This window comes from Perca flavescens, chromosome 22 (genome assembly GCF_004354835.1).
Source record: "Perca flavescens isolate YP-PL-M2 chromosome 22, PFLA_1.0, whole genome shotgun sequence".
Classification (NCBI taxonomy): domain Eukaryota; kingdom Metazoa; phylum Chordata; class Actinopteri; order Perciformes; family Percidae; genus Perca; species Perca flavescens.
The window spans coordinates 19,997,448-20,024,061 of NC_041352.1; the positions used below are offsets into that span (position 1 = coordinate 19,997,448).

General features: G+C 41.8%; 3 protein-coding genes across 7 annotated transcripts; 2 read left to right on the plus strand and 1 right to left on the minus strand.

The window, feature by feature from the left end:
• Positions 1–920: 920 nt before the first annotated feature.
• On the minus strand, positions 921–8,789 carry med1l (mediator complex subunit 1-like). Of its 2 annotated transcripts, none has more exons than XM_028568976.1 (17): positions 8,500–8,789; positions 7,522–7,607; positions 6,415–6,490; positions 6,268–6,322; positions 5,993–6,119; positions 5,893–5,921; positions 5,692–5,763; positions 5,528–5,602; positions 4,498–4,574; positions 4,359–4,421; positions 4,147–4,267; positions 3,472–3,596; positions 3,233–3,351; positions 2,077–2,275; positions 1,853–1,948; positions 1,590–1,692; positions 921–1,362 (listed from the first exon to the last, which is right to left on the minus strand). In XM_028568976.1, the coding sequence occupies exons 2-17, from the start codon at positions 7,603–7,605 to the stop codon at positions 1,011–1,013; spliced, it is 1,773 nt and encodes a 590-aa protein (XP_028424777.1). In that variant the 5' UTR covers positions 7,606–7,607; positions 8,500–8,789; the 3' UTR covers positions 921–1,010. The 2 variants fall into 2 exon arrangements, with proteins under 2 accessions (XP_028424777.1, XP_028424775.1); XM_028568974.1 differs by lacking the exon at positions 8,500–8,789 and adding an exon at positions 7,803–8,474.
• Positions 7,997–14,752, plus strand: ralaa (v-ral simian leukemia viral oncogene homolog Aa (ras related)). 4 transcript variants are annotated; one of them, XM_028568977.1, is made up of 5 exons: positions 7,997–8,259; positions 10,069–10,302; positions 10,875–11,083; positions 11,335–11,509; positions 11,593–14,752. In XM_028568977.1, the coding sequence occupies exons 2-5, from the start codon at positions 10,189–10,191 to the stop codon at positions 11,713–11,715; spliced, it is 621 nt and encodes a 206-aa protein (XP_028424778.1). In that variant the 5' UTR covers positions 7,997–8,259; positions 10,069–10,188; the 3' UTR covers positions 11,716–14,752. The 4 variants fall into 4 exon arrangements, with proteins under 4 accessions (XP_028424778.1, XP_028424779.1, XP_028424781.1 ...); XM_028568978.1 differs by having other exon boundaries at positions 7,997–8,237; XM_028568980.1 differs by lacking the exon at positions 7,997–8,259 and adding an exon at positions 8,317–8,450.
• A 1,686-nt stretch (positions 14,753–16,438) lies between these two features.
• On the plus strand, positions 16,439–26,333 carry cdk13 (cyclin dependent kinase 13). Its single transcript, XM_028569382.1, has 14 exons — positions 16,439–18,590; positions 19,036–19,602; positions 19,710–19,868; positions 19,965–20,104; positions 20,324–20,494; positions 20,640–20,829; positions 20,921–20,977; positions 21,280–21,381; positions 21,503–21,580; positions 22,230–22,346; positions 22,437–22,568; positions 22,651–22,847; positions 23,504–24,004; positions 24,819–26,333. The coding sequence occupies exons 1-14, from the start codon at positions 17,443–17,445 to the stop codon at positions 25,517–25,519; spliced, it is 4,260 nt and encodes a 1,419-aa protein (XP_028425183.1). The 5' UTR covers positions 16,439–17,442; the 3' UTR covers positions 25,520–26,333.
• The last annotated feature ends 281 nt before the right edge of the window (positions 26,334–26,614 follow it).

A 26,614-nucleotide genomic window follows, 5' to 3' on the forward strand; every position in this document is an offset into this window, starting at 1 on the left:
TACTGAACCCATAAACTTTTCACACCAACTTTCAACTGCCATTTCTTTAACATAAATATTTGTTGTACAATAATGTGTTTTATAAAAGGGGAAAAAAAAATGGTGTGTAATATTTTATGGATCACAATCGAGCTCTATCGTTACTATTTATGCATCCAGCAGAGCCATTTATTATTTTAATGTGTAGTGTGTTGATCTCTTACTTACTTTTTACGAGCCATAAATAATGCACGTTAACGATGTTTGATTGGCTCACGTGGTACCAATAAACTGTCTGAGAGAGGTCAAATGCCAAACCTCAAGCCTTTCACAAGTAGCAATCTCTGCCACACTGGAAGGCATAGTAAGAAACACTTCAGCTTTCTGCAGGAGATGCATCTCTAGCTGACAGTTACACATACAGTATGTTTCATGATAACCCTAGTCTCGTTTTGCCAGACCTTCCTCCACAGCGCCGCATAGGAGGGTTTGGCGAGTCCACGCAGCATTCCGGGATGGAGGAAAAACGTGCTGTGGTTTATTGGAATTTCTTTAAACCGATCACAATTGTCATGGGCGGCGCTAAGCACCGGACGGAGCCACGGTGCCGCTGCAAAATAGCTTCGGGAAGTAACTTGTTTTGGTGGAACGTGTACGTTCAAAAGTTGTTGTAGTCGTGCAACAGTAAACTCAGATTGGACAGATAGTCTAGCTAGCTGTCTGGATTTACCCTGCAGAGATCTGAGGAGCAGTTAACCATAGTCCTCACATATTGAGTTGAGTTTAAAATTACAACACAAACAAAGCAGAAGGTAACAGACGGTACGGCCAAAAAGAGTGAAAACCGGCGGAATTTCCAGCAGCACTGGAGCAATCCCGGAAGTGGAACGTCGTGGATATAGACTATGGTAAGCCAGATGTCAAGTGTGAATAAAACTTGCTTTACCCAAAAATATTTATTCAAATCTAAAAATGACACATTATAAAAAGGCTTAAACTTAAGGTCATCACATGTAAACACACATACAGTTTTAGATCAGCTCTGACAGTTGGCCACTATTGGTCATCCAGTGTGAATACACACCCACAGGATCGAACGGGTAAGGGTTGATAGTAGGACTTGTGTTTATTTCAGGAAGGAGCTCAGAGAGCTCAGACTTGTCTACAGACGAACCAGAAACACTGAAGCTGCACTCTGGCACAGCTGCACTCTGGGACAACGTGGTCAAGGCGCCGTTGGTGTCGGTCACAGCGGTGCTTGAGGGAGCCGAGTGGTCATTTTCGGCCTCTGTGGTGGCAGGGCGGCTGGGAGAAAGCGGAGCAGGGGTGATCTTCTCTAGCTTGCTGTATAATGTCCTCAATGTAACAGGAATGGACATGAACCTGAGACAGTGTTAGAAAAAGAGATCAAGCTAAGACCAGAATGCAAGGAAAAAGTTTGGTCCATTTTTAATCTGCTGATCTTATGTTGAAATCAATAAATGCAAATCAAAACCGTATCAGATTTTCCTCATGACGCAAAATGTCAAACCTACTAAGGAGGGAGGCCCGGAGCCATCATTCTCTCAACTGTAGAGAAATAAGGGTAAATGGAAGTCATAAAGCCATACCTCTTCATGACAGTGGAAAGGTATTCATCCAAAGAAGCCTCCCCTATTCCTGCCCCGAACAAAGTGCAGGTAATCTGATGCAAACCAGATACGTTCACCAGCACTGTGGCCAAAAAACAATAGTCATATAAGTCAGATTTCTATGTGACTATTTGCCATTACCTTAAAAGTATACACCCTATGGGTTAACAAAAAAAAAAAAAATCATAATCCAAAACTAATCAGATAAAACATAAAAGTAACATTCTGTGCCAAATGCTCACAGACAGCGAGGGAGTCGGCGTCAGGTCGGTGGAAGGTAACAGAAAAGCTTGTCTCAGACTCCGGAAGGACTTCAAAGTGTAGGTCACACGCCGAATCTGATAGCAGAATTCATCAATAAACCATCACATAATTCATTAATGATTTCCTTTTGATTATTTCTGCCAACTTTGCATGGGCGACCTTGTCCAATTTAACCGGTTTTGTGACGTTAAACGCCTCATACCTGTTCCGGCACACTGAGAAGCGATGCAGCTCCTCAGCAGGGTGTTGATGGCACACTGATGTCGAAGCAGGTCCAGCAGGGCCGGGACTCGGGCTGGGTGAGTGAAGGGAACACTGTCCACTACAGTCCCTCTCTGGGCAGGCACCTCCCATGCATCTCCAGGGAGGATGTAACTGTGCATCACACCACCAGGAAGAGGCTGGACAGAAAATGTATCAATTATTTTTATGTCATAAAACAGGAGTCTTCAACGTTTTTAAGCCAAGGACCCCTTAGTCTACGTATATCAACGACATGCCACTTCCGTGATTTTCCGGAAATTCCGCCGGATGTCTTTCATGTCGGCCGGACGTCTGTTACCTTCCGCTTCCTTTGTGTTGGCATTTTAAACTCCGGTGGATTTCTGAGGACCATGGTTAACTGCTCCTCAGATCTATGCAGGGTAAATCCAGACAGCTAGCTAGACTCTGTCCAATCTGAGCTTTATGTTGCACGACTAAAACAACTTTGAACGTACACACGTTCCACCAAAACAAGCTCCTTCCCGAGGCTATTTTGCAGAGGCCTGTTGCTCTGTGCGGGGCCTAGCGCTGCTCAAGACGATTGTGATTGGTTTAAAGAAATGTCCATAAACCAGAGCACGTTTCTCTCCCATCCCAGAATGCTGTGTAGACCTGCCAGACCCTCCTCCGCAGCTCTGTGGAGGAAGATCTGGCAATGCAAGACTAAGGACCCCTTAACTGAAAGAGAGATGGAGCAGGGACCCCCTTCCTATACATATTGTATAAAGTGAAGTTGCATATTAAACTGGGCCTGCAATAACTTGTAGGGACACACGGACACACACACACACACACACACACACCTTACCTACAGTATAGGCCAGTAAAAACGCTCATCAGTCTCGATTTATATTTGCTGATAATATGTTGGATTAATTTTAAGAGTTTTTAAAAAATTTTAAAAAAAACGTAAAAAGAAATTTATAATTTGGAGGCCACCCTGCATTGACTCCGAGGACCCCTTAGGGGTCCTGGACCCATCGTTGAAGATCCCAGTCATAAAGTACATCTAAAGCTTGCATAGCAGTTTAGCTTGAAATGAACCCAGTTACCTTTCACACTGAGCTTAACACAAGTGTGTTGATCCCACATACCACTGTAAAAATAATATCCTGCTCATCTAATGTCTCCCCATGGCTGTTTGCACGTGAACGTCTCATGAGAAGCTTGGGTAAGGGCGCCCACTGCAGGTCAACATCTGCTATGGCCACATCTATGACATATCACAGAGGGGGAAAAAGAGAGCATGTGATGGAGTGATGCTTGTGGGCTTTACGTTCAAATAGAGAATTAAAAAATAAATATATATATAGTATAATTTTTTTACACTGACCTGCAATATGGCTGAGCTTTTTCACAAAAGACAACATCATTGGTATTGCGGGTTGCAGTTTGAGGAGAAAGCAGGCAGGCAGCGCCTCATGAGGCGCCTCACTCAACGGCAGGAACACAGGATAACTGCCACAGGACACAATTTTACTATAAATGACTAAGGATTGACAGATTATTGACCCTGGCCGTTTTTTGGCAATTTTCCGATGATCTGCGTCTGCGTTTTATTTTCCCCGATAACCGATTAAGTTAATTAATTAAAAAGTGCGCTACTTTGGCTCCGCTACAGCTCTGTGTCCATCTGCTTCGGTTTTACTCACCACCCAGTCTGACTTAATGTCCCGACCACAACACTATCCAACTCTCTTTTACTGGGTATTATGTTCAAAGTTTCTAATTTATTAAATAAGTGCTTAAATCATTTAAACAAAGTTTTGTGTTGGAGTTTGTAACATTCCAAAATCTTAATTTTGATTTACAGATATTTATTTTCACTGTAAATGCGTATCGGTTCCAAATATCGGTTACATTAAATGATAATAATAATCTGCGTCGGCCTTGAAAAACCAGTATCGGTCGATCCCTAAAAACACCGCCAGCAGTGTCATTCACATTCACTGTGGGATGTCAAATGAAAGCATCCTGTTGAGAGAGAGATTAAACAGAAACATGTCACCCGTGGGCATCCAGCTGTGGAGGCTGTGGGATCACAGATGCCATCTGAAGCATGTGGGTCACATCAGTGGCACCAACCGTCACCTGGGCTGCCTGGACGACCGTCTCTGTATCTGTCATTTCTTCAACAGCAACAAAAAAAAAAAAAAATAGGCATCTTTTGAGGAAATACTACAATTGTTGAAGGCCCTTTAAAGACTTGACATGTCTTACGTAAATCTGAGGTCTTCATTCCATCAGTCGGGGGGATAAAGAACTGGATCTTCATTGGGCTATCTAAAGTGATGAATTAAATATTAATGGAAGAGAAAGATGTATGCATAACATGTTTTTACTTCTTGGCGTTATGTACCTTCTTTTCCAGCTATCAGACACCCAATCCTGCCATTGTTAATCATGTCGACTTGGGAGTCAGAGTCCTTTGGCAACCTGAAAGCAGAACAACTGCACTGATTCCAATTTGTATTATTGCTGTAACAAACGAGTAATTTCTCAATTGTTTTGTTTGACATGTAAAAAAACGAAAAAACCCAAACAAAAGTAGTATAAAAAGCCCATCACAACTTCCCAGACTAAGTGATGTCATTGCCATTTTATCCGAATATCAGCCAAAATCTAATATATCTAATTTACTATCATATGATGTGTTGAAGAAGCCCTGCACACTGTCCATTACGCATGCAAATACTTTATTTCACAACGTTTTGGTCACACAGTCCTTCCTCAGGTGAATTTAAAACAAAATGTTGTGAAATAGAGTATTTGCATGTGTAATGGACAGTGTGCGGGACTTGAGTTTAAGTTTAGTTTATTTATGAAAGGTGACAGCGCAAATTAATAAAACACATGATTTCCCCATGGGTTAAGAATGCCAGAATTAGCACAAAAGGCTATTTTTCATCTGTAGTCCCCTGCCTTCAAATGTTAAAAAAGTTTAAATACAAAGAGAGAAAAAAATAAAAAAATAAAAATAAAAAAAACTTAAAACGTTTTACTGGTAACCTTTGCCTTTTCCGATGCATCTGTCCCGGAAGAGAGGTGTGCAAAAGCGCTTTTGAATTGACTATCATATGATGGAAAACAAAAATGCAGCAAGTCCTCAAATTTGAGAAGCTGGAGCCAGTAAATATTTGGCATATTGCTTGAAGCAATTAATCAATGATCTAGAATAGATGCCGATAAATTGTTACAATTGACAAATCAATTAATCATCGCAGGTCTTATTGCACAAGTTTTTGGCAATTCTTTTGCATCTTACCGTTAACCTGTTAAGATTTCTGGCATTGTGTACCTTTGTTTTTTGGAGCTCCTTGATGATCTTTTAACTTTACATTCAGTTTATTTGCACTCGGATGAATAAAGTTATATCATACGTCACTCACCTTGGTAAATGTGATATTTGCTGCAAGTCTTTCCCGAGGTATTGCAGAGATGCAAACAATTTTAATTTGCTTTCACTAAAACAAAAACAAAAAAGACATGAAAGCTAAATGACTGCAAGAGGCCCATCATTTTAACAGTTTAATAACATTTTAAGAGTAGGTACTTGTCTCCAGGGATGTTGTACTGGGTGTAGAGGCCTGCCAACTTCCCAGAGAACTCGGCAAAATGTTTTGACCTGTGGGGAAAACGGTACAATCAGCACCTAATGCAATTTATCTTTAAGTAATCATTTAAATACCACAGTCATCTTCATCTCGCAAGCGAAATGTCAACATTTAAAATTTAGCATCACTCTAATGCTTACCTCAGCGGCTGAAGAAGGGACTCACTGGGCTGCAAGACAATTTCATTTTTATTATCAGGAGTAAAGGGGAGTAATGAGAATGGCAGTGTAATCCACTTACAACAGGGAATCCTCCATGTGGAGCCACTTTCACCTCCTTCGCCCCGCCACACGGCAGCAACACCACCTCCAGGTAGAACAGATCGGCTGTCAGGTAGCATGTGGCCTCAGTAACGTGAAAGCCCATTCTAGGGAGGACAGAACGTGAATGTGGGAGGAAATTTGTGCCACATTGTATTAAAAGAGAAATTAAGCTTGGTTAAATAAAATAACATTAGACCAATAAAAGAGATCTTGTAGGGCTTTGGATTCAAATATCACAAGTCAACCATCTACCCTTGTTGTTTGGCAATCATTTCCAGGTGAGACCTCATGGTATTCATAGAGGACACTGAAACATACAGAGGCCGACTTACTTGCAGGTAAAGTGACCCAAATCTACCAAATGTATATAAAAGAATCATTGGAATATGGTTTGTTTACCAGTTACCACTTCCTGGAGCCTTTCCAGAGATCTAGCCAGCAGCTGACAGGGTTTGGATTCATCTTTGGGTTTGTCCTATTGGGGGACAAAGGGAAGAAACAAACAAACAATGGACCTGTTGTGTAAACAGTGTTTGGTCCTCCCAGTCCATCCCATGACACCATGGCAAAGGGTAATGTTGACATGTGGACGTTTTGCACTTTGGGATGGGTAGGTTTTTAAAAGACAGGGAGGCTGCCACACATGGGTGTGTGAAAATATTGTGCATTGCACTCAGTGCTTTGTTCTTGAGAAGCCTGGATCTAAAAATAAATCTTCTTCAGTATCACTGCTGGCAGCAAAGCATATGATTAGCCCCAGCTGCCTTATCCCCTTGGACCACACATCACTTCAGACCACCAAGCAATCAACCAGACTCCAGAGACTGACCACTGCCAAGCTCCACTTTGTATTAATCCACAAGTATTATCTATCCTGCTGCTCCAACCATGGCACATCTAAAAGAAAACCAACACGCCCTCTCATTGCCTCAGCATACACGTTAGTATAGAAGTGCTAAAACACTTTAAGAGCAATTTTGCAGCCTTTTTTTGTTGAGTGTAAAAGACATTGGAATCTATAAAGCTTTGCATGTTTGGCCCTAAACCTGTAGCCAAATGATATACATCTGAAAGTGCATCTCCTAATGAACATAAAGTAATTGCCTTGCAAAGCAGGGCAGTTTAAACATATAGAAACAACAGAACCTTAAAAAACCCCAACAACTAGGCCTAACTGTCAATGCACAAACTGATCCAACAACAAAGACTTGTGTGTTCCAGGATAGATGATCTCATTCTCAGTGCTTGACCACACCAGTTACTGATTTGCAGCACATCATCATATTAGAGAAAGCCACCAAGTAACAAGTTTAATAACTTATATTTAAGCAATCTTCATTATTTTTTTGCATTGAACTAATAAAAAGGGGCATACATTCAAATAATCCTGCCAATGGGAATTTTGTGTGATCTCCATGATTTGCACTGTGGTATTTAAAAAAATAAAAAGGGTTACAGCCAACATGCTGATACAACAGAGGTAGCATTCACTGCAATTTGTCTTACCATGCATCTTCGGACAAGCTGAAAGGTTTCATTCCAGGTCTTCTCTGCAAATTTCAAGTGCAGCCCAGAGATTATGGATTTCATGACTAAAGCATACAGAAAGAAGAACAGTTACATTACTAAAACGTCAGTATATCCAGAAGCTTAATTTTGAAATAGTCCTTTCTTCCAATAGGCTATATTTTTGGGTTACAAATTTGTGTTTGGAGTTAATGATAAAAAAATATATATATTTATTTAAAACAACAAAAACAACAACTTTAAACCAACATTAACGTTACCTGGCTCCTGACAATCACTCTTGCTGATTTGACAAAGGGTTTCCACTTGAACAAACGTGCCAACATTTATGCGGATTATCCAATCAATTATCTTGCATGTTTAATCCACTGCCCTTAATCTGCATTTAATGTTCACCCACGTAGCGAAATAACATATTTATAAATAAATAAATTTATTATTATTTATACTTTAAACGATGTTTTTATAAGTGAGAAATTAATGTTACGTTCACACAAAAAGTAAAACTGAGTGTGTCTGGTTCTCCCATGCGGGCGGGCGTTGTCAGACGGAGCCAAGCCCACAGGACGTGCAGTCAGTCTGCTGCTAAGTCTCTGGAGGTAGCTTGTAGGGAGCTAGCCATGAGCTAACAAGTAGCTAGCTGAGTCTTCTCATCTTGCCACCATAATTCAACCTTTGTCAGACGTCGTGCCAAGGTGAACACCATTTAATTTACAGGTAGTTGATACTTTTCATTCAAATGCTGCTGTTGTAACGTTAACGCTTGCGTGTTTGCTCTCTTCTTCTTTTTTACGCTGCATAATGTAACGTTAGTTGTGATTAGCTGCTTGTTATCGCTTGCTAGCCTTTTTGCCTGTGTGGCCAGCCTAGCTATGGCTAGCGAGGATCGACCGAACATCTGTTGCTGGGTATCCGAGTTTAAAGATTTGTCTTTTAATGCGTTATCTGAGCCCTTACCTTCATGTTGAACTTCCTCAAATGTTAATTAACGTCCAGGTGACGTGAGCTTGCTTGGGTTGGTTAGTTAGCTTGTTAGCCGCATCGCTCCACTGTAGTCAACCTCCTTGTTTACCTGCTGTTGACATGTCACCAGCTAACTTGCTAATAAGTTAATATGATCATGAGAGCATGTTGCGTTGTTATTTGTGATTTCAGTCAGTTGTTGTAATAATTAAGGTAAAGGTGTCGCTTGCTGAACTAACAGCATAGACCTTTTTGTATTGACGTGCCAATAAACGGTTATGATGACACGCCTAATTAGAGCTACACTCAATTATGAGGTCAGCATTGAAACCTATACTTGGTGTTGTCATTGTAAACATGTCTTTAAGACCTTAACTTCCCTAACGTTACTTAAAATGTTACATACTGTATGTATCGACATGGATTAACAGACTACAAACTATTTGGTAAGAAGATAACTATTTCCTTACTTAAGGGGGTTTGAGGTAAAAGAACATTGCCTCCTGTACTAAATCGTAATATTGACTTTAAGTACATACACCCCTTTTGTTAATTTGTATAATGACCTATTGGCTGCACTCCCATCTTTATCCCTGATCCCCAGAGGGCTGTGTGGGGCTGTGATAGGGAAAGGGCATTAACACACACGCCATGGTATTCCCATAGTCCTCTTGGACTGTCCACTATAGGAAACTGACCACTAAATGACTTGCGCATATGTCAGATTTTATCCAGTCCTGTCAAAATAAAATAAAAATACTGCCTGATGTTACCCAGAGGCTCTAAAAAAAGTTGTATTTCTTTGCTAAATGGCTTTTACAGGTTCCTGTTAAGCTACTGGGCTTTGCCTACTGTTTGCTTATCCATATGTCTTTTAGTGTTTTCTCAAAGCATGCCACAAGCAGTCTTTTGCAAATTTATTTGTGGTGGTCTGATATCCAGCATGTGAAACTTGTCTGCAAAATAGCATTGCATTAAGCTCTTGATTTTTGGCATGTTGCTGATTTATAAAATTGACTGTAAATTCACCTTTCGGGCCAACCTTTTTTTTTTCTTATAAACTTTCTTGTTTGTGCAGATGTCTGTTTTTGTTTGGATCACCCAAATAATTTCTTCATATTGTACAGGGAAATACTGCCATAAATATTATTTTTCCAGTAATGAAATCTATTTCTATTATGCTTTTTTGTCCTTGCAAAGAAAAAGTGAAAGTATTCACTAGCTACATTAAGGGACATACTGTATAATCTTTCTGCAGACACATAGCTGCAGGGAGGAGTGATAATGAAAAATACTGATTATAAAGCAGTTTCTAATGTATCAATCTAGTGCCAGGGGTGATTAGCACATTTTATCATGCTGTAGTCTTAACCAGGACAGAGAATAATCCTCCACACTACATTTATAGTGGAAAGGCAGTTTCTCCTGGTTTTATTTGATTGCTAGGAGACACAGGGATGGCTTTGCAGTCTAACTGCAGAAATGGAATCTAGAGCCTCGGAAATGATGATGAAACATCTTAAGATTTCTTCTCTCTTTTTCTTTTTTTTTTTTTCTCCCCAGGAATTATCATTCGGCCCCCTGTTGCAGCTGGATTTTACCGTCTTCATTTCACAATCCTTCCCTCCAGCTCCACCTTGAACTTTCTACCTTTGACACTCGGATCTCCTGGTAAACAGAGCCATGGCAGCTGCAAAGCCAAAAGGGCAGAACTCTCTAGCCCTTCACAAAGTGATAATGGTGGGCAGTGGAGGAGTGGGGAAATCAGCCCTGACGCTCCAGTTCATGTATGACGAGGTGAGCAACTTGCATCACAACAGTCAAGTCAAATTCCCAAGTTGTTGAGGAAAGTTTCTCTTGTTTGCATAATGGATCATTTATATCCATGGCGTTCCACTTCCGGCATTGCTCCGGTGCTGCCGGAAATTCCGGCGGATTGCGCTCTTTTCTCCCCGATGTCCGTTACCTTCCGCTTTCTTTGTGGTGGAATTTTAAACTCCGGTGGATCTGTGAGGACCATGGTTAACTGCTCCTCAGATCTCTGCAGGGTAAATCCAGACAGCTAGCTAGACTATCTGTCCATCCTCTGAACGTACACACGTTCCACCAAGTTCCTTCCCGATGCTATTTTGCAGCGGCACCGTGGCGCCGTCGGGCGCTTAGCGCCACCCAAGACGATTGTGATGGGTTTAAAGAAATGGCAATAAACCAGAGCACGTTTTTCTCCCATCCCCGAATGCTGTGTGGACTCGCAAGTCCCTCCTACGCAGCGCTGTGAAAGAAGGTCTGGCAAAGCGAGACTACATATTGGATGACTAAGTTGACCACAGTTGTTAAAATGTGTTTGTTTTTTTTCCCCCCCTCCATAGTTTGTTGAAGACTACGAGCCCACCAAAGCAGACAGCTACAGGAAGAAAGTGGTGCTGGACGGAGAGGAGGTACAGATTGACATCCTCGACACAGCTGGACAGGAGGACTATGCAGCCATCCGGGATAACTACTTCCGCAGCGGCGAGGGTTTTCTCTGTGTGTTCTCCATCACTGAGCTGGAATCCTTTGCAGCAACAGTAGACTTCAGGTCCGGCGGCATAACGATATTTTATCGTTTTATCGGGACAGTTTTTCATCCATTAGAATTTAATGACAGTGGCTATTAGGTATCTTTCCCCTGCTAAAATACATAGACAGACATAGACATGTATGCTGTTTTGACATTTTGGAACACCATTAAAGACAACTGTATTTTACTACAAGTTTACCTCATTTACTTTAGCAAGTAGTCCGTTTATTTACATGATTCATGGCTGAACTTTTTTTCTTTTCTTTCAGAGAGCAGATTCTGCGAGTAAAGGAGGATGAGAACGTGCCCTTTCTCTTGGTTGGTAACAAGTCTGATTTGGACGACCGACGGCAGGTCAGCGCAGACGAGGCGAAGGCACGTGCTGAGCAGTGGGGCGTGTGCTATGTGGAGACCTCTGCCAAAACCCGTGCCAATGTTGACAAGGTACGCCGCACTGGCTAACTTTACATCGTCGACATTGAGCAAACCGAAAAAAACGTGAACCCCTTAACTGTTTGTTTCAACAGGTGTTCTTTGACCTGATGAGAGAGATCCGGGCGAGGAAAATGGAGGACAGCAAAGAGAAGAATGGCAAGAAGAAAAGCAAAAGTTTGGCCAAGAGAATTAGAGAGAGATGCTGTATTTTATAGTGGAAACAGCAGGCAGGATGGCTGCTTATGTACATATACATTTCTCAGACTTTTGCATTTATTTTGTGCCCATACCTGACCATGACTTTCTGTTCCTGGCTAACAGGACATCTGACCGTGTGTCAAGGAGTAGTAAGGTGGCACTCCATACACCATTTATAGCTCTAACTTTTTATGTGCTGACACTCCAAATAATTTATGTACTCTCTCTCTCTTACTCTGACCACATTACAGAGTTTAATAGATGGATGGTGTTAAATATAGGCCTAAGCTTGACAAGAGGCTAAGCCCTGAAATGTTACAAAACCTGTCATTGTAAAGTTTGATGTGTATAATATATTCAGACAACTGTGCAGTTTAAAAGAAAAGCTTAAGTGTCAGAGCCAAGGTTTTAAAATTGGGGAAATTGTAACGGGAGCTTGGGTAGGAAATGTAAGTGAACAGACTCAGCAGTGTAGTGTCAACCCATTCATCAAGTGCCACCAAGAAAATGTACGTTGCACTGGTGAATCTATGAAGCATTTTAATTGAAGAATTGTTATTAAGAGCCGGGATTTTATGCCATTTCTATTTGTTATTTTACACCTCAATTTTGCCACTTGGTAAGGTTATGAACACTTAGTATTTATCTGTGAAGTCAAACTTTTTCTTTCTTTCCTTGTCCTCTATCCTATCCGTTTAATGTAATTTAAGAGCACTAATGTTTCCATTTTCTTTCCTCTTTGCGTCACTTTGTTGAGTCCTCTCAAATGCATGCACAGCATTAATCACTACCCTTAAAATCTGTGAGGGATTTTACAACACTTGAACCTTTTTCAATTATAACATTTCAGAAGTTTTACCTCACTCGGCCAATGACTTTCATTGCCCTTTTTGTTGTTGTTGTTGTTGTTGCGATAAAGGAATCCCTGGTGCTCCGATAAAAGGCGATTCCATGACCCTACATCCTTTCCATGCTGTTTTTAAACACCTCTTATGGTTGATAGAATAAATTGCTTCCAATCATGTAAAGATTTATTTAGCCAATTTTACTTTTCCTAACTCAGCCTTTTAATCACCAACCTTGTAGTCCCCTAGTTTTTTGTTTTACTCAATTGTATATTTTAAAAGTGACTCAACTGGAAATAAAATAACCGCTAGATCAATTTTAAGTCATTTAAAAATCTAAAATGAATGCAGACTTCATAGAAGTACGGTGGTACCTGTCCAATGAAGTTGCTCTCAGTCACCAAAGAAAATAGCCAGCTAGTACAAACAAGTGCCCATTCATTAATGGAAGTAAATGGTAACTTGTTATAGTGAGCATCAAAAGGAAGCACTGCAGTGTTCATTTCAAATCTACCTTTTGTAAAACTAATGGAAGAAAAAGTTGGGGAACTTTAAAGAATTTAATTGTGAATGGCCTGGGGAAATATTAAGTTACGAGGTATTTAGTAATTCATGTGCAGTGCGTTACTGTTGCCTCTCTTTGCATTGTGAATGTGAACCCTCCTGCCATACCCATCCTATTTGCCTGTAATCTTAGCCTGCAAATGATGTGCAGAGACTAGAGGTCATTGACATTCTACTTTGTTTATCTTTGTTCCATTTTGTGCAAGGCTAAACCCGATGTTATAAAGCTGAAGTAAGATCTTAATGAACTACCTGATTAATGAATTTCCATTTGCTCCTCGTGCAGTCGTTTTACAGGCAGGTGAGGAGTGAAGCATTGTAAACAAATTGGCAAAATGACCCAGCTATAAATGATTAACAGCTAATTTGCATAGACCAAAACACACTGTGAAATCTGACCCCATCTCTCCCCCCCCTCCCCCATTCTCTTAGTTCCCTTTATGACTGAGCCACTTTTTTTTTTTTTTTTTTTTAACTTATTTTAAATAACTTATTTTATTTTTTAAAGTCAGACCACCTTCCAGAGGTTGTTCACTCTGCTCCAGTTTAAAGAGTAAATGTACAGCAACAGCTCAATATCACATAAAAGGATTTCCTCAACCCATAGGATGCCTGACGCTGGAGTCTATGCAAAATAAAATGATTGTTGTAAACGCAAAGAGGAAGAGAATATGAAACTTGGGAACAAATCAAAACAGTGTCAGTGAGTGCATTGAACGTTTGAGTTCCGAGATCTGAACCCAGCTCAGAAAACCCAGCATCATTTAAACATTGTGAACGGTTTTACTTAACATCGAGTGAATATACGAACACTAAATAATCCCCGGCTTTGTTTTGTCACATATTTCAGTGTGTTAATTGTACAAAAAAAACAAAAAAACACAGTAATGCAAAACATGTCTGTTTGGTATTTCTTGCTAACTGAAAAGCACACAGTAGAGAGAGTTAGAGTTTAAAGATACGTGAGGCAGACCCAAAATGTTTGGAACTCATGGCATCAGAATGTTTAGAAAGTAGTTTTGGGTGAATATTTTTTAAGGGCTAACCTCCAGTACACCGTACCATGAAACACACCTGAAAGTTAAAGTGGCAGGCACTTAAATCTTGTTATGGCATACCTTCCTCAGCTTACGGCCATTACATTAACTGCTGTGTGTCTTCATCGTTGAGGATTGCCGAAGCCACTATGCTTAAAGTGACCACCACAGTGCTTGCTATACTCTTAACCTTGCTGTAACAGGCTAATATTGTTTCAGTGCTTTTTTTCAGAAGAAAAAAATATTCATAATTCTATTCTTTGTCTTCATGTTAATAGACTTGATGACCCAAATATGTTCAGCGGGATTTAAGAGGAGATACTAAAACAGATTATTTGTGGAAAAGCTAACTGTCCTCAAATAACTTGTTTTGCCTTTTATATAAATACCCTTGGAATAAAGAACAGACATCTATGTCTTTGATTGGATGGTTGTATGTATGCCATCAATTAAATGTTTCCTTCATGTTTACTTACTTTGAACATGTACATAGCCACTAATGTAGCCTATCTGTTAGTGAATGCCAGAGGTGACGCTTACATTTCAATTAATTTTTTTTTGTGTGAGTTATTTGGAAATGGCAAATAAAGTGGATATTACTAATAGCATTTTCCAAATGTATTCAGATATTCTTCGTGTGGAGATGTATGTCTTGCGTTTGAGTTATTACAATGAGCAGGCAGGAGGTTCCTCTGGGACTTTGGACACGTTGCTGCTCATATTTCTGTGAACACACTGAATCCCACCACCTGCGGACCCTGACCTTTTTTATTGATCCGATGAAGAAAGAAAGAAGTGCGTAGCACTGCTAACACTATCCAAGCAGTGAATTCTCAGATATATCTTTTTACTTTATTATGTAATTTTCTTATGACTTCACCTCAAACTTATCATGTTTGTAGGCAGGTTTTAAGGCAAAATTTGACCGCATCAAATTGTTGTTGCACATTATAATACATGCGCAAGCTGGCCATATATCTGTGTGTTTGCACAATCACACTGATTCTTTGTGCTGCAAATATGTCTCTCCTAATGCTCGGTTATGCCAGTGTCATGGAGGAAGACAAGGGGAATATTGATTTACCATAGAACAGAAATGGATATGTTGCAGTTGGTGTATGCTGTTTTATAACAGTGGAACTTGAGTGTTAAAAAAAATAGCATTTAGTGCACAATTCAGACTACTGATGACTTTTTTTTTCATTAGCGTAAAATACCTGGTAACATGAACACAGATTTATAACATTTTCCAGGTAATGTGGGAATCGATTACAGTTTTAGTATAATTTTAGTATTTTACCTGCAGTATAATAGTATTTTATCTAGCATATGTGGTTCATGGTCAATAAGACGCTACCTTTCATATAAATTGTAAATTTAATAAAAGGGAGACATTTAAACTCAATCTAAAAAGGAAGAGGTATGTTAAGAAGTATAGGGGAACCAAATGGAAAGACAAGTAACAATAAGCAGGCTGACACAGTAACTTTAACAGCACAAATTACATTATAGGGAATGATCCAACTGTTTTTTGTGATTATTGCATTATTGTGTTTACAGTACCCCAAACAACCCAGAATTATGACCCAACATAATCAACCCAACAATGTGTTTACAGAAACAACCCAGCACTTTTTTGTGTGTACTGGAAACTGTAGAGCATACAATATGTTAGTTGCAGGAAATATGTATCAAAGAGAAAGGACATGTTGGGAGAAACGATTTTGGATAACAGGAGTGGAAGATGGCAGTAGTGCAATATTAAGGATGCAAGCTGCCGTTAAAACCCAAAGAAGTATTTTTTTACTGTACAGTATAATTTTTTATTTAATTGTTTATATATATATATATATATATATATATATATATATAACACAAATACTTAAATAGTATTTAATAAAACTGTCCATACCAGAAGTGCATATACAAAGAAAAAAATATATATACACAAAATGAATAGTCTTAATTGCCTTTTTATTTTTAATACATCTTATAATGTTGCCATATTGATGCAGTTCTTGATAAAAATGTCCAAAGTTTGATTTGGAGTCCGTCCATTTCTTCTTGTGAATGTAGAATTTTCACAATAAAAAATTAACTGTACACAAAAATGGCATATTTTTCAAAGAATGTCTTTATCCTGAAATTGAATTGTTTGCCCAGTTTCCTTCTTATCAAATGTTGAACATCACTCCGAAATATTCTGGTATACATCTATACGTGGATAAAACAAATGACAAAGAAGAAGAAAATGTAGGGGTATCCCTTGGCGTGACGTAACTGCTGATCTTGATTACGCAAACGGGTATCATTGGTTGACACCAACGCACAAGGCCTGTAGTTTGAAAGCTGTCTGGGCCCTGGCGAGTTGTACCATTTTAGCCACATTGCGAACAAAGTTACAATATTTTGAAATAAATTCAAGGACTTGTGGAGCCATTTTAGCCGGAAACACGTTTGCTACCTTTGGACCATGCGGTGGTAAGAGGGAGCAACAACCCGGAGGGATACGTGAAAGTGGACGTGTTTTTGAACAGCATTGTTATATTGCATCTTGACTGAGTTTCATTGAACTCCACGCAAAGGAGAAAAGAAAGCTAGCTGGCTAATGTGATAGCGGCTAGCTGGCTAGCTGGCGGCGGCTATCCAACCCAACGTGCGATTCACTTCCTTGTTGCATACTGGAGTGTGATGGAAAGCGAGAAGAAGTTTGTGAGAAGAAGACGGACTTTTTTTACTTCCACTTTAACACAATCTTGTTAATGGATTTACATGATTGCACGAACGGCAACCTTACAGAAGAACTGGATTTCAAATGTATAGGGGCTTTGGGCCTGTGCTTTGACCATGAATGCGACTGTAGCTGGAAACAGTTAGCTAGCTAGCTATTAGAGGCTAACGTTAGCTGGCTAAACTGTCTACCATTAGCTAGCTAGCTAGCTAGATACCACATCTGGGAGATTTCCGTCCTGGAGTACAATGGTTGAGTAACGACTGACTCTATAACTAAACACAATATTGTGGATTTTGTGCGACGGGATCTACAGGTACAACGTCTCATTAAAAATAACTACTGTCGGCGATAACTTGGCTGAATCTGAAACGAGCTAGCTTTGTAATGCTAATGTTAAGCTTGTGATTTAGCTATTTCGCTGGCTGTCTTAATTGTGGATTTGCTGTTGCTAACTAGCCTGTCACACAGCTAGCCCAATGTTTTGTTCCACGACACAACAAGGAACATAAGTAAAGTATATAAGGATTATTCTCAACGTAGGTATAGGGTTTATCCAGTAGATAGATGCCTAATTCAGAGGTGCTTCGCGAGGGTCGGGGACGGAGCCCCTCTGCTCAGAGAAATGCTAACCGACAGGACAGGCGTAGTAAACCAGGGAGCGGTGCCGCTACTCAGCGAGACAGACACCGTGAGAAGAGGCGCTCTTCGGCTTCTAGGAGAAAGAAACGCAGACAGGCCAAGGGAAGAGACTTGTGGCATACCGGTACAACAGGAGACCCTGACAATGACCGAAAAGGCACTTTTGATAAAGACGCAGAACTTCGGACATTGGTGGAGTATGATGACGTGAGCTCCCAGTCAGAGCGATTTTCTGGGAGCCCCTCTCCTAAACTTGACCCCCATGGTGACAGGCTGTCGGTGGACCGACTAAGCGATGTTGACTTGGGTGACTATAATGGACCAGCATCCCCAGACAGAAGTCACCCGAGAGACCGGGAGGCAGTGTGCATCAGCAAGGATGAACAAACAACAGGGCCGTCTGAGAGAAGCAAGCAAGAGAAGGAGCCAGGCAGGAAAAAGGACCGCCAGAGCCGTGAGAGAGACTCCTCCAAAGCAAGGAGTGGAAGCAGCCTTAGTGGCTCTAAAAATCACAGAGACACTACACGGAGCAATGACCGAAACGGTAAAAGGACATCTACATCTCAGTCCTTACAATCGGCAGATAAAAGGGATTCAAAAAGGCCAAGTAAAACAAGATCTGATAAAGAGCCGCCATCTGCCTATAGAGATGCTCCACAATCTTACAGAGATGACCGTGAAGACCTCAGGACATACAGGAGAAGTCCTTGTTTCAAAGCAGAAAGTCCCTATGGGACATCATATTCATATAACTACCAATCTCCTGGTGGTTATAACCATTTAGTATCTAGAAGAAGTCCAACTTATGGGAGCAAAAGACTCTCCCCCAGTTCCACATATTACAGCCGGGATGTAGATGGGTATGGGGCATACGGTATGCCAAAGTCACCCAGTTCATACTCCAGCAACAAAAGGAAGCGATCCCCAGTGAGCCCAGCAACCTGGCGCAGGTCCCCAAGTTATGGCCGACACAGTCCGTATGAACAAGGAGAGGTCAGTTCAAGTCCTTATGGAAACCGCAAGAGATCACGAAGTCCATACAGAAAGTCCTTGAGCCCAAGTCCAGATGTCAGGTGAGCTTTTATAAAGCAGTTAATAGTATATTGTATTTCATTTGTTGGCTGTAGTGTAATTTTGTGGTGTATTTTTATGATGTGTTTTCTTCAGACTTGATTGATTAGGCTTATGTGAAATTTTGTTTGTTTGATTTGTTGGACATTGGCTCTCCATAAAAGGGGTTGTAGATTTTGACAGACCAATAATAGTGCAACCCAAGCAAGGACAAAGTTGTAACTTTTATTATTGAGGCATTGTTTTCTGTCAATATTTGCTGGATTACCTATGCATTTCCAAAAACCTTGCAAGTCCTGCATGTAACAGTAGTGTTATAACTAATTTTATATGTCTCCAAATTTAGATATCTACTACGTTTCTATCTCATGCAAGTAAAATAACGGTCCCATGAAGTTTGTAATGTTGGAAAAAAAATCTAAAAAGTTGTTCTTGTTTGTTTTTCAGGCGATCTGCTCGGTCACGCAGCAGAAGTCCATATTCATCCACAAGGCATTCACGTTCTCGCAGCCGTCACCGCCACTCTCGCTCCCGCAGTCGCCCTTCTAGCTTCTCACCAAGCACGCTCACCTTCAAAACCAGTCTTGCTGCTGAACTCAGTAAGCAGAAAAAGGTTAAAGCTGCAGAAGCAGCTGCCAAGGCCAAGAACTCCAGCAACCCATCTACTCCAACCAAGGGTTCCTTATCCGCTCATCAGCCCAGCCCGAAGTCCAATCAGACATCCCGAAAGGGCCGCCCTCCCTCTCCACCACAACCAGAGAAAGGTCCCAGAACTCCCACATCGAGCCAACCCCAGTCCCCCTCTGACAGGTTGTCCAAGAGGCCCACTGAGCAACAGACCAGCAAGGACAGAGATGGAAAAAGGAAAGATGACTCTTTACACCGGGACAAAAGGAAAGCACCAGCATCTGGACCGAGCAAAGACAAGGAACGAGCCACTGGTCCACTCATTTCTACTCTGCCATCCTTACCGTTGCCCCAAACAGTTCTTGAGCACATGAACAAAGGAGAAAGGTATGGGTGCGTTGTTGTGCCAATTGACCTAGAATTCTCATCCACTTTTTTATTCTTGATTGTTAAGACTTACTCACTCTGTTTCTCCTGCCTTTTTCTACTATCAGCTTGAAGGACAGCTTGCTCTCAGGGAAGAAAAAATCAGAGAGAAAGGCCCGTCAGCTTCTTACCGACTTGCCTCTTCCCCCGGAACTTCCTGGTGGCACATCTTCCCCGCACAGCCCACCCGATGACAAAAAGTCCCAAACAGTTCGCAGAAGACCTAAGTATGTTAACTGTCATTTAGTGCTATATCAGCTCTTGCTATTGTTTGCTGCATATTCACTTTGCTTCCACTGAAATATTTTCTTTTAAATTTCCAGAATTTGTGGCCCAAGATATGGCGAGATTAAGGAAACGGAGATAGATTGGGGCAAACGCTGTGTGGACAAGTTTGAAATCATTGGAATCACAGGAGAAGGCACCTACGGTCAGGTGTACAAAGCTAAAGACAAAGACACCGGTGAGTGTTTTGAAGATATAGGTTAATTTGTAACCCTTCATCAACATTGTGAACATAGATCCATTCTCAGTGTTCTGTTGAGGTGAAGTAAAGGTTGATGATGATAATCTTTTATTTTGAATGTTCTGTGTGAAATTAAGTGGTCGTAGATAGGAATCTGTTTAGGGTGAGACCAGCTTGTGATGTTGTCTTGACACAGTTCTTCTTGCTGTGTCATAGCTGAAATGGTGGCTTTGAAGAAAGTTCGGCTGGACAATGAAAAGGAGGGTTTCCCAATCACAGCCATCCGAGAGATTAAGATTTTGCGACAACTCAACCACAAGAGCATCATAAACATGAAGGAGATCGTCACAGACAAGGAAGATGCTCTAGACTTCAAGAATGATAAAGGTACGTTATGTTTTCACTCTGCAGTGGCGCTATGATCCTGCCACACAACACTGATCTGTTTAATACATAGTCTTTTTTTATGACTACTTTTTTAGTACTTTTTATGACTACTTTTTTTTTTCTTCTTCTTCTTCTCTCATATCAGGTGCTTTCTATCTCGTATTTGAATATATGGACCACGACCTGATGGGTTTGCTCGAGTCTGGCCTGGTCCATTTCAACGAGAGCCACATCAAGTCTTTCATGCGACAGTTGCTGGAGGGCCTTGATTACTGCCACAAGAAGAACTTTCTGCACAGAGACATCAAGTGCTCCAATATTCTGCTCAATAACAAGTGAGTCCTCCTCTACATCTTATGTTTCATTACGTGGTCGCACATGTTTTCCCGACTACATTTTAATTAAGATTTTCCCCCTCCTATTCAGAGGTCAAATAAAGCTGGCAGACTTTGGTCTTGCGCGGCTGTATAACTCTGAAGAGAGGTGAGTCTCTTATGTTTTTGGTAAATATACACCACGCCTGTTAAACTGTCTCGCCCTTGCGATTATTCTTTTTTAAATTTTGATTTCCTTTTTGAGGTGGTTAGATTTAATCGATAAGAACGTAGGATAAGCATATATAAGCTTTTGACTCATCCTAATCCTATCCGTCGCTATTTACTGTTTGAGTTTACACTGTGCTATGTATATAATTATTGTTTTTATGGAGGCTGAATAAACCACTACTAGTATTTTCACTCGTGTGTGTGATAATACTAACATCTCTTGTCTTTTCTTATTTTCAGTCGTCCATACACCAATAAAGTGATTACACTATGGTACCGTCCTCCAGAGTTACTTCTGGGAGAGGAGAGGTACACGCCGGCTATAGATGTGTGGAGCTGCGGGTAAGAGCAGGACGTATATTGACTCAAGTGTAATTACTGTATGTCACTTGACTATCTGCCCTGTCGGTATTGTTTTCTGTTACTTATAATGATGAATTGTATTTTGTTTTGTCTCTCACAGATGCATTCTTGGAGAACTGTTCACAAAGAAACCAATTTTTCAAGCTAATCAGGAGCTTGCCCAGTTAGAGCTTATCAGGTAGGTTTAGGCTATATCCTGTTACATGTTAATGTCTGACATTTAGATTTAGTTGTGAGCTCTAAAGTTGGTTCCCACATAGTGCTGCACCCACTTGAGCCTGACGCAAACTGGGAGTGGGTTTCAGCTATCTAAAACAGGAAGAGAAAGCTGTACTCATTTTTTCCACTGATCGTCTCAATCGACCATAAAGCTGTGCAACCACATGATGTTTTGATTAAAGGGCCTCACTGGTTTTGTTATGACTGCCCTTGTTGGAGGAAAGGTGAAGGTAGTGATTAATCTAGTGGAGGCAGCCCGCCTCTACTGGGGGAAATCCTGAAAGTTTGCAAAGATCTTTTTTTTATTTTTTTTTCTGAGATCTGCGCGGCATAACGTGGAAGAAACATTTTTTCATGTCATTTACTTTAATCACTTTGTTTATCACTTTGCAAGGTACCGCATTGGTGTTAGTGAGGGAGAAGTGAAAATTAGTCTCCAGTGAGACTCACTCCATTGAAGGCAAATGTGATTTAAAGCAACAAGTCAGGCCAGTTCTCTGGGTGTTGCCATGAAGTCATTTGGAGATATGTAGGAAGTCACCATTGCCTATTATGTCCACACGTTGCTGAGTTCTGCTTAAACACATCATTTGTTTTGTTTTTTTTAGCCGAATATGTGGCAGCCCCTGCCCTGCTGTCTGGCCAGATGTAATAAAACTTCCCTTCTTCAACACCATGAAGCCAAAGAAACAGTACAGGAGACGGCTACGAGAGGAGTATGCTTTGTAAGTTCAAGTATAATGGTGTCAAATTGAATATGTGAAGATTGGGGACAGTGCATTGTACTGAAATCTCGCGCTTCTGTTGTTGTCCAGCATCCCTCCGTCCGCCCTGGACTTGTTTGACCACATGTTAAACTTGGACCCCAGCAAACGCTGCACAGCTGAACAAGCGCTGGGCAGCGAGTTCCTCAAGGACGTGGACCCAGACAAGATGCCCCCGCCAGAGTACGTTTTGCGTCCTGTCGCATCAACAGTGTTTGGTCTGGTTTGCCGGCATTTAAAATGTCAACTGTTTCCGTCTCCCCAGTCTTCCACTGTGGCAGGACTGTCACGAGCTGTGGAGTAAGAAACGCCGGCGACAGAAGCAGATGCCGGAGGAAGTGGCAGCCCCGAAGGCGCCGCGTAAAGAGCTGGGCCTTGACGACAGCCGCAGTAACACTCCCCAGGGCTTCCCTGCTCCTGGAGGCATTAAAGCTCAGAGTGTGGCTGCTTCCGCGCTGCTGGGTGAGTTTCACTTCGGTTTGTATTTGTGTCTTATTGTTAGCTTGTCAGTCACTGGTCAATTTTGAATTGCACTTACTGGTATTAGTATGATGCATCATGCAATGCATCCAAAACAAGTACGACACTTCTTAATACCGAATAGGTCAGTCGTAAAGGTCATACAAGCTTGACAGTAATAATTAGTCCATAATACTCATTAATTCCTTTACTCACTTAGTTAATCTGTCTTTCCCATATCTTCTGAAGGACATGCGTCTTTGGGGAATATGTGCACAGATGACACACTGAACCAAGCTCATTAAGGCAGTACCCGCTTTCTACAATACTGAACTGTGTAGTATTCTCCAGACCTATGACTCTGTTGGTCCTTGTTCTAGTGATGACCCGGCTTGGTCAGCTGGACCAGTAGTCTGACTGGTCTAACTTGTTTTCATGTATACATTCACGTCCCATTGGGAGAGTTATTGTGCGATTTTTAAGAGTGCGTCATTTTAATTGGCATTAAAAGCTCTTTAAAGCTATTGCGAGTCATTGTGATATGCAGCACGGCTTTCAGTCGAATGCTCCAGAACAAAAAGTTAGTAAAATAAACCTTGACTTCAGAAGATTTCATCCCGGGAATGCATCTCCTGAATGTATCTTCTGTCTCCTTACAGACCCAAAGGGTCCAAACTCCCAGTTAACCCAGGAGCAGCTAGCGGTCCTCCTGAACTTCCTCGGCCAGCCCAAGAGTTCGGTCAGCACGGCCCAGTTGGTCCAGTCCATGGGCACGAAGGTCAATCAGGAAACCTTACAGCAGCTCTCCAAAGCCCTGGCTCCCACTGACCCAGCTGAGCCTCCTCCTCAGCCCACGCCTGCCAAGCCTCCCCAGCCTGCTGCTCCTGCAGGAGTGCCCCGTACGCCCCCGATGCCCAAGCCTCCTTCACCCCCCATGTCTGCAGCGTCGGGTATTCCAGAAGGGGAGGCCGCAGCTGCCACGCAGACAGCCATGACGATGCTGCTGGCCCAGCTCCTCCAGGCTCAGCAGGCCCAGAGGCAGGAGCCGAGTGATGGTGGGGAAGGGCCGGAGAGCACCAACCCTGCAGGAGGGGCACCAGGGGGGCAGCCTCTACCTCCCGAGGTCAAACAGCCTCCAGCGCCCAGCCCAGTCTCTCCAGGTAACCCTTCTTCTGGTTAATCTTTTCAGTGAAACAGCTGGACATGGAGTGGAATATTTCTACTTGCGACCCTGCAAGTCATTTTTGTTTTTAACCACGTGTTGATAATAGAATTGTTAATGACCGTAAAGAACACTGGTTTATCAGATGGAATAATGTACAAAGAATACAGATTAGGCCAAGAGAGCATCCCTGGGGAAAGTGCTCAACAGGTGGAGTACCAGTGAGGTACATTAGGATCAAAGTCCTGTGCCAAATAAGAAATTAACACCTTTCCCCAAACCTTATATTAAGACTTGGATAAGAAGTAAGGAAATTCACATTACAGCAGCACAAGATAAAGTCTTAATTAATAAATGAAACGATAAGAAATACATAGTACTTGTAGTTAGTGGTGGACAATATATCCATATTATATCGATATCATGCTATGAGACTAGATATCTTCATAGATTTCGGATATTGTAGTATTGTGATATGACATAAGTGTTGTCTTTTCCTGGTTTTAAAGGCTGCATTTCAGTAAAGTGATGTACTTTTCTGAACTTACCAGACTGTACTAGCTGTTCTATTATTTGCCTTTTCCCCACGTAGACATTATGTCCACATTACTGGTGATTATTTATCTAAAATCCAAGTGTGAAGATATTTTGTTAAAGCAGCAATATCGTTATCGAGGTGTACATACATACATACATTACATACATTACATACATACATACATATAAAATCGTGATATCTGATTTTCTCCCAATCGCCCAGCCTTACTTACAGTAATATAGTAGTATATAATGTTGTAATGTCTGTCTTTCAGTGTCTGAAGTCGGTGGCGTGTCCATCCTGCCCCCAGACCAGAGGCCGCCTGAGCCTCCAGAGCCACCCCCACATGCCGACCTGGACTACCGGCAGCCTCCACTTGAACCCAAGACTGGCCACGCTCCACCTCTTGCGTCTGCAGGTGGCAGTGATGGAGGGAGACCGCCAGAGCCAGACTACCCACCTCTCCCTACCGCAGAGGGGCCTGGATACGGCGGTGACTACATCCACCCACCTCCTCCACCCTTCACTCCTGCAGGGTTTGGGGACGGTTACATGGGTCACATGTTAGGCGGAGGCCTGCCACCTCACGCTCTGAGAGAAGTGTTTGGCGGACCTGGCCAGGCTGCCAGCTCGTCGTCTGCTGCGGGCGCTTTGGCCCCGGCCCACTCAGACCCCTATCCTCCAGGCGCTGGAGCCACTGGACCCAGCAGCATGGTGTTCACTGGGGACAAGGACCACCGTTTTAAGTACAATCACAGCCCCTTACCCGTGGAGGGCCAGCCCAACCCCAGTGCTATCCACCTGTACAACCACGCTATGGCTAGAAAGGACGGTGGACCTCCTCCCCCACCCATCCCAGCGCCAGGACAACCCTGGGGTTCCCCTTCCCAAGTCGGGGCTCCACCACTACCCCTCGGCTTTGTCCCACATGTGAACTCAACAGCAACACTCAGAGGACGAGGCCTGCCTTTCTGAACGACTGGAAATAGGAAATGGCGGTTTGTGACAATGGACGAAATGCGAGAGGACTCGGTTTTGAGCCTGAAGCCTCTCAGGCCAGATCAGAGAGATCTGGAGATGCACACTCAGTTTGTAATAACTTAAATCTGTGGAAGGCGTTGTATTCCTCCTCAGTCTGGAATGTGGAGTACGTTGCATAAGGACAGCCCCGATAACACTTGGAGGAGCTTTTCTTGCTCATACCATTTTCCTATTTTTTTGTAATCTATTCTGCTGTCTTTTAAATTAAACTTTTACCTTTTATTGAGTGTACATTTATCAGGCTGGGTAAATTTTAAATCTCTACCTTAGCCTTTCTGTAATTGCTCCAGGGCAGACTAGTATTAATGTTTTGCACTACTGACTGAAGTAGGCGGTAACTATTTTTAGTGATGAAAGGAAATGGATGGTGTGCTTTATCTGCACAATTAGGAATATGACCAGTAATGTAGTGTCCTCTTTTTATTATGGCCATGATTATGTAAATGGTTCAGTTGATTGGGTTGATGGTGTAGGTATCAGCACAGGGAGCTATTTGAGGAAAAAGGACCGTTCAGTTCCAGACAGACTGATAGCACTTGGATGACAAATCAGATCCGATTTCATGGAGAAAAGGCAGTTTTGACTTTAAATTCCACATGCCTTTTTGCCAATAGGTGTTCATAATCATGAGCAAAACAAAAACACATAACCCAAGTTTGAACGTATTTTTTTTTTGTTTTTTTTACTAAAATGATTTTGTCCCCCTCCCTGCTCCTTTGGCAAATGTTTATTAAAGAAATGCCAAGAATGTATTGTCTGTTTAATTACTACAAGGATTGTTATTGAAATTCTCAGTAACATATATTATAAATGACAACTGGTAGATATGGGGACTTCATAGTTCACACCACTGGATGGCAGTGTCCTGTCAAATAACACTACACGCACACTGCACCTGCAGTGTGCACTCATTGCAACAAATGAACATGGTTTCTGTGTTGCTGATAGACATCCAGTGCTGCGATAATAGGCCAATGTACTTACTTGTAAGTCTCACTCAAAACCAATAGACCTTAGCTGGCAGCCATG

Excerpts from the sequence above, each read along its gene's own strand:
- ralaa (XM_028568977.1), top strand. The coding sequence starts at position 10,189 with ATGGCAGCTGCAAAGCCAAAAGGGCAGAACTCTCTAGCCCTTCACAAA. Across the intron at positions 10,303-10,874 it reads TCCAGTTCATGTATGACGAG|TTTGTTGAAGACTACGAGCC; the intron begins GTGAGCAACTTG and ends CCCCCTCCATAG. Across the intron at positions 11,510-11,592 it reads CCCGTGCCAATGTTGACAAG|GTGTTCTTTGACCTGATGAG; the intron begins GTACGCCGCACT and ends TTGTTTCAACAG.
- cdk13 (XM_028569382.1), top strand. The coding sequence starts at position 17,443 with ATGCCTAATTCAGAGGTGCTTCGCGAGGGTCGGGGACGGAGCCCCTCT. Across the intron at positions 20,105-20,323 it reads AGCTAAAGACAAAGACACCG|CTGAAATGGTGGCTTTGAAG; the intron begins GTGAGTGTTTTG and ends GCTGTGTCATAG. Across the intron at positions 22,569-22,650 it reads GACAAGATGCCCCCGCCAGA|TCTTCCACTGTGGCAGGACT; the intron begins GTACGTTTTGCG and ends CCGTCTCCCCAG.
- med1l (XM_028568976.1), bottom strand. The coding sequence starts at position 7,605 with ATGAAATCCATAATCTCTGGGCTGCACTTGAAATTTGCAGAGAAGACC. Across the intron at positions 5,603-5,691 it reads TACAACATCCCTGGAGACAA|TGAAAGCAAATTAAAATTGT; the intron begins GTACCTACTCTT and ends TTTTTGTTTTAG. Across the intron at positions 3,352-3,471 it reads AAAGCTCAGCCATATTGCAG|ATGTGGCCATAGCAGATGTT; the intron begins GTCAGTGTAAAA and ends GATATGTCATAG.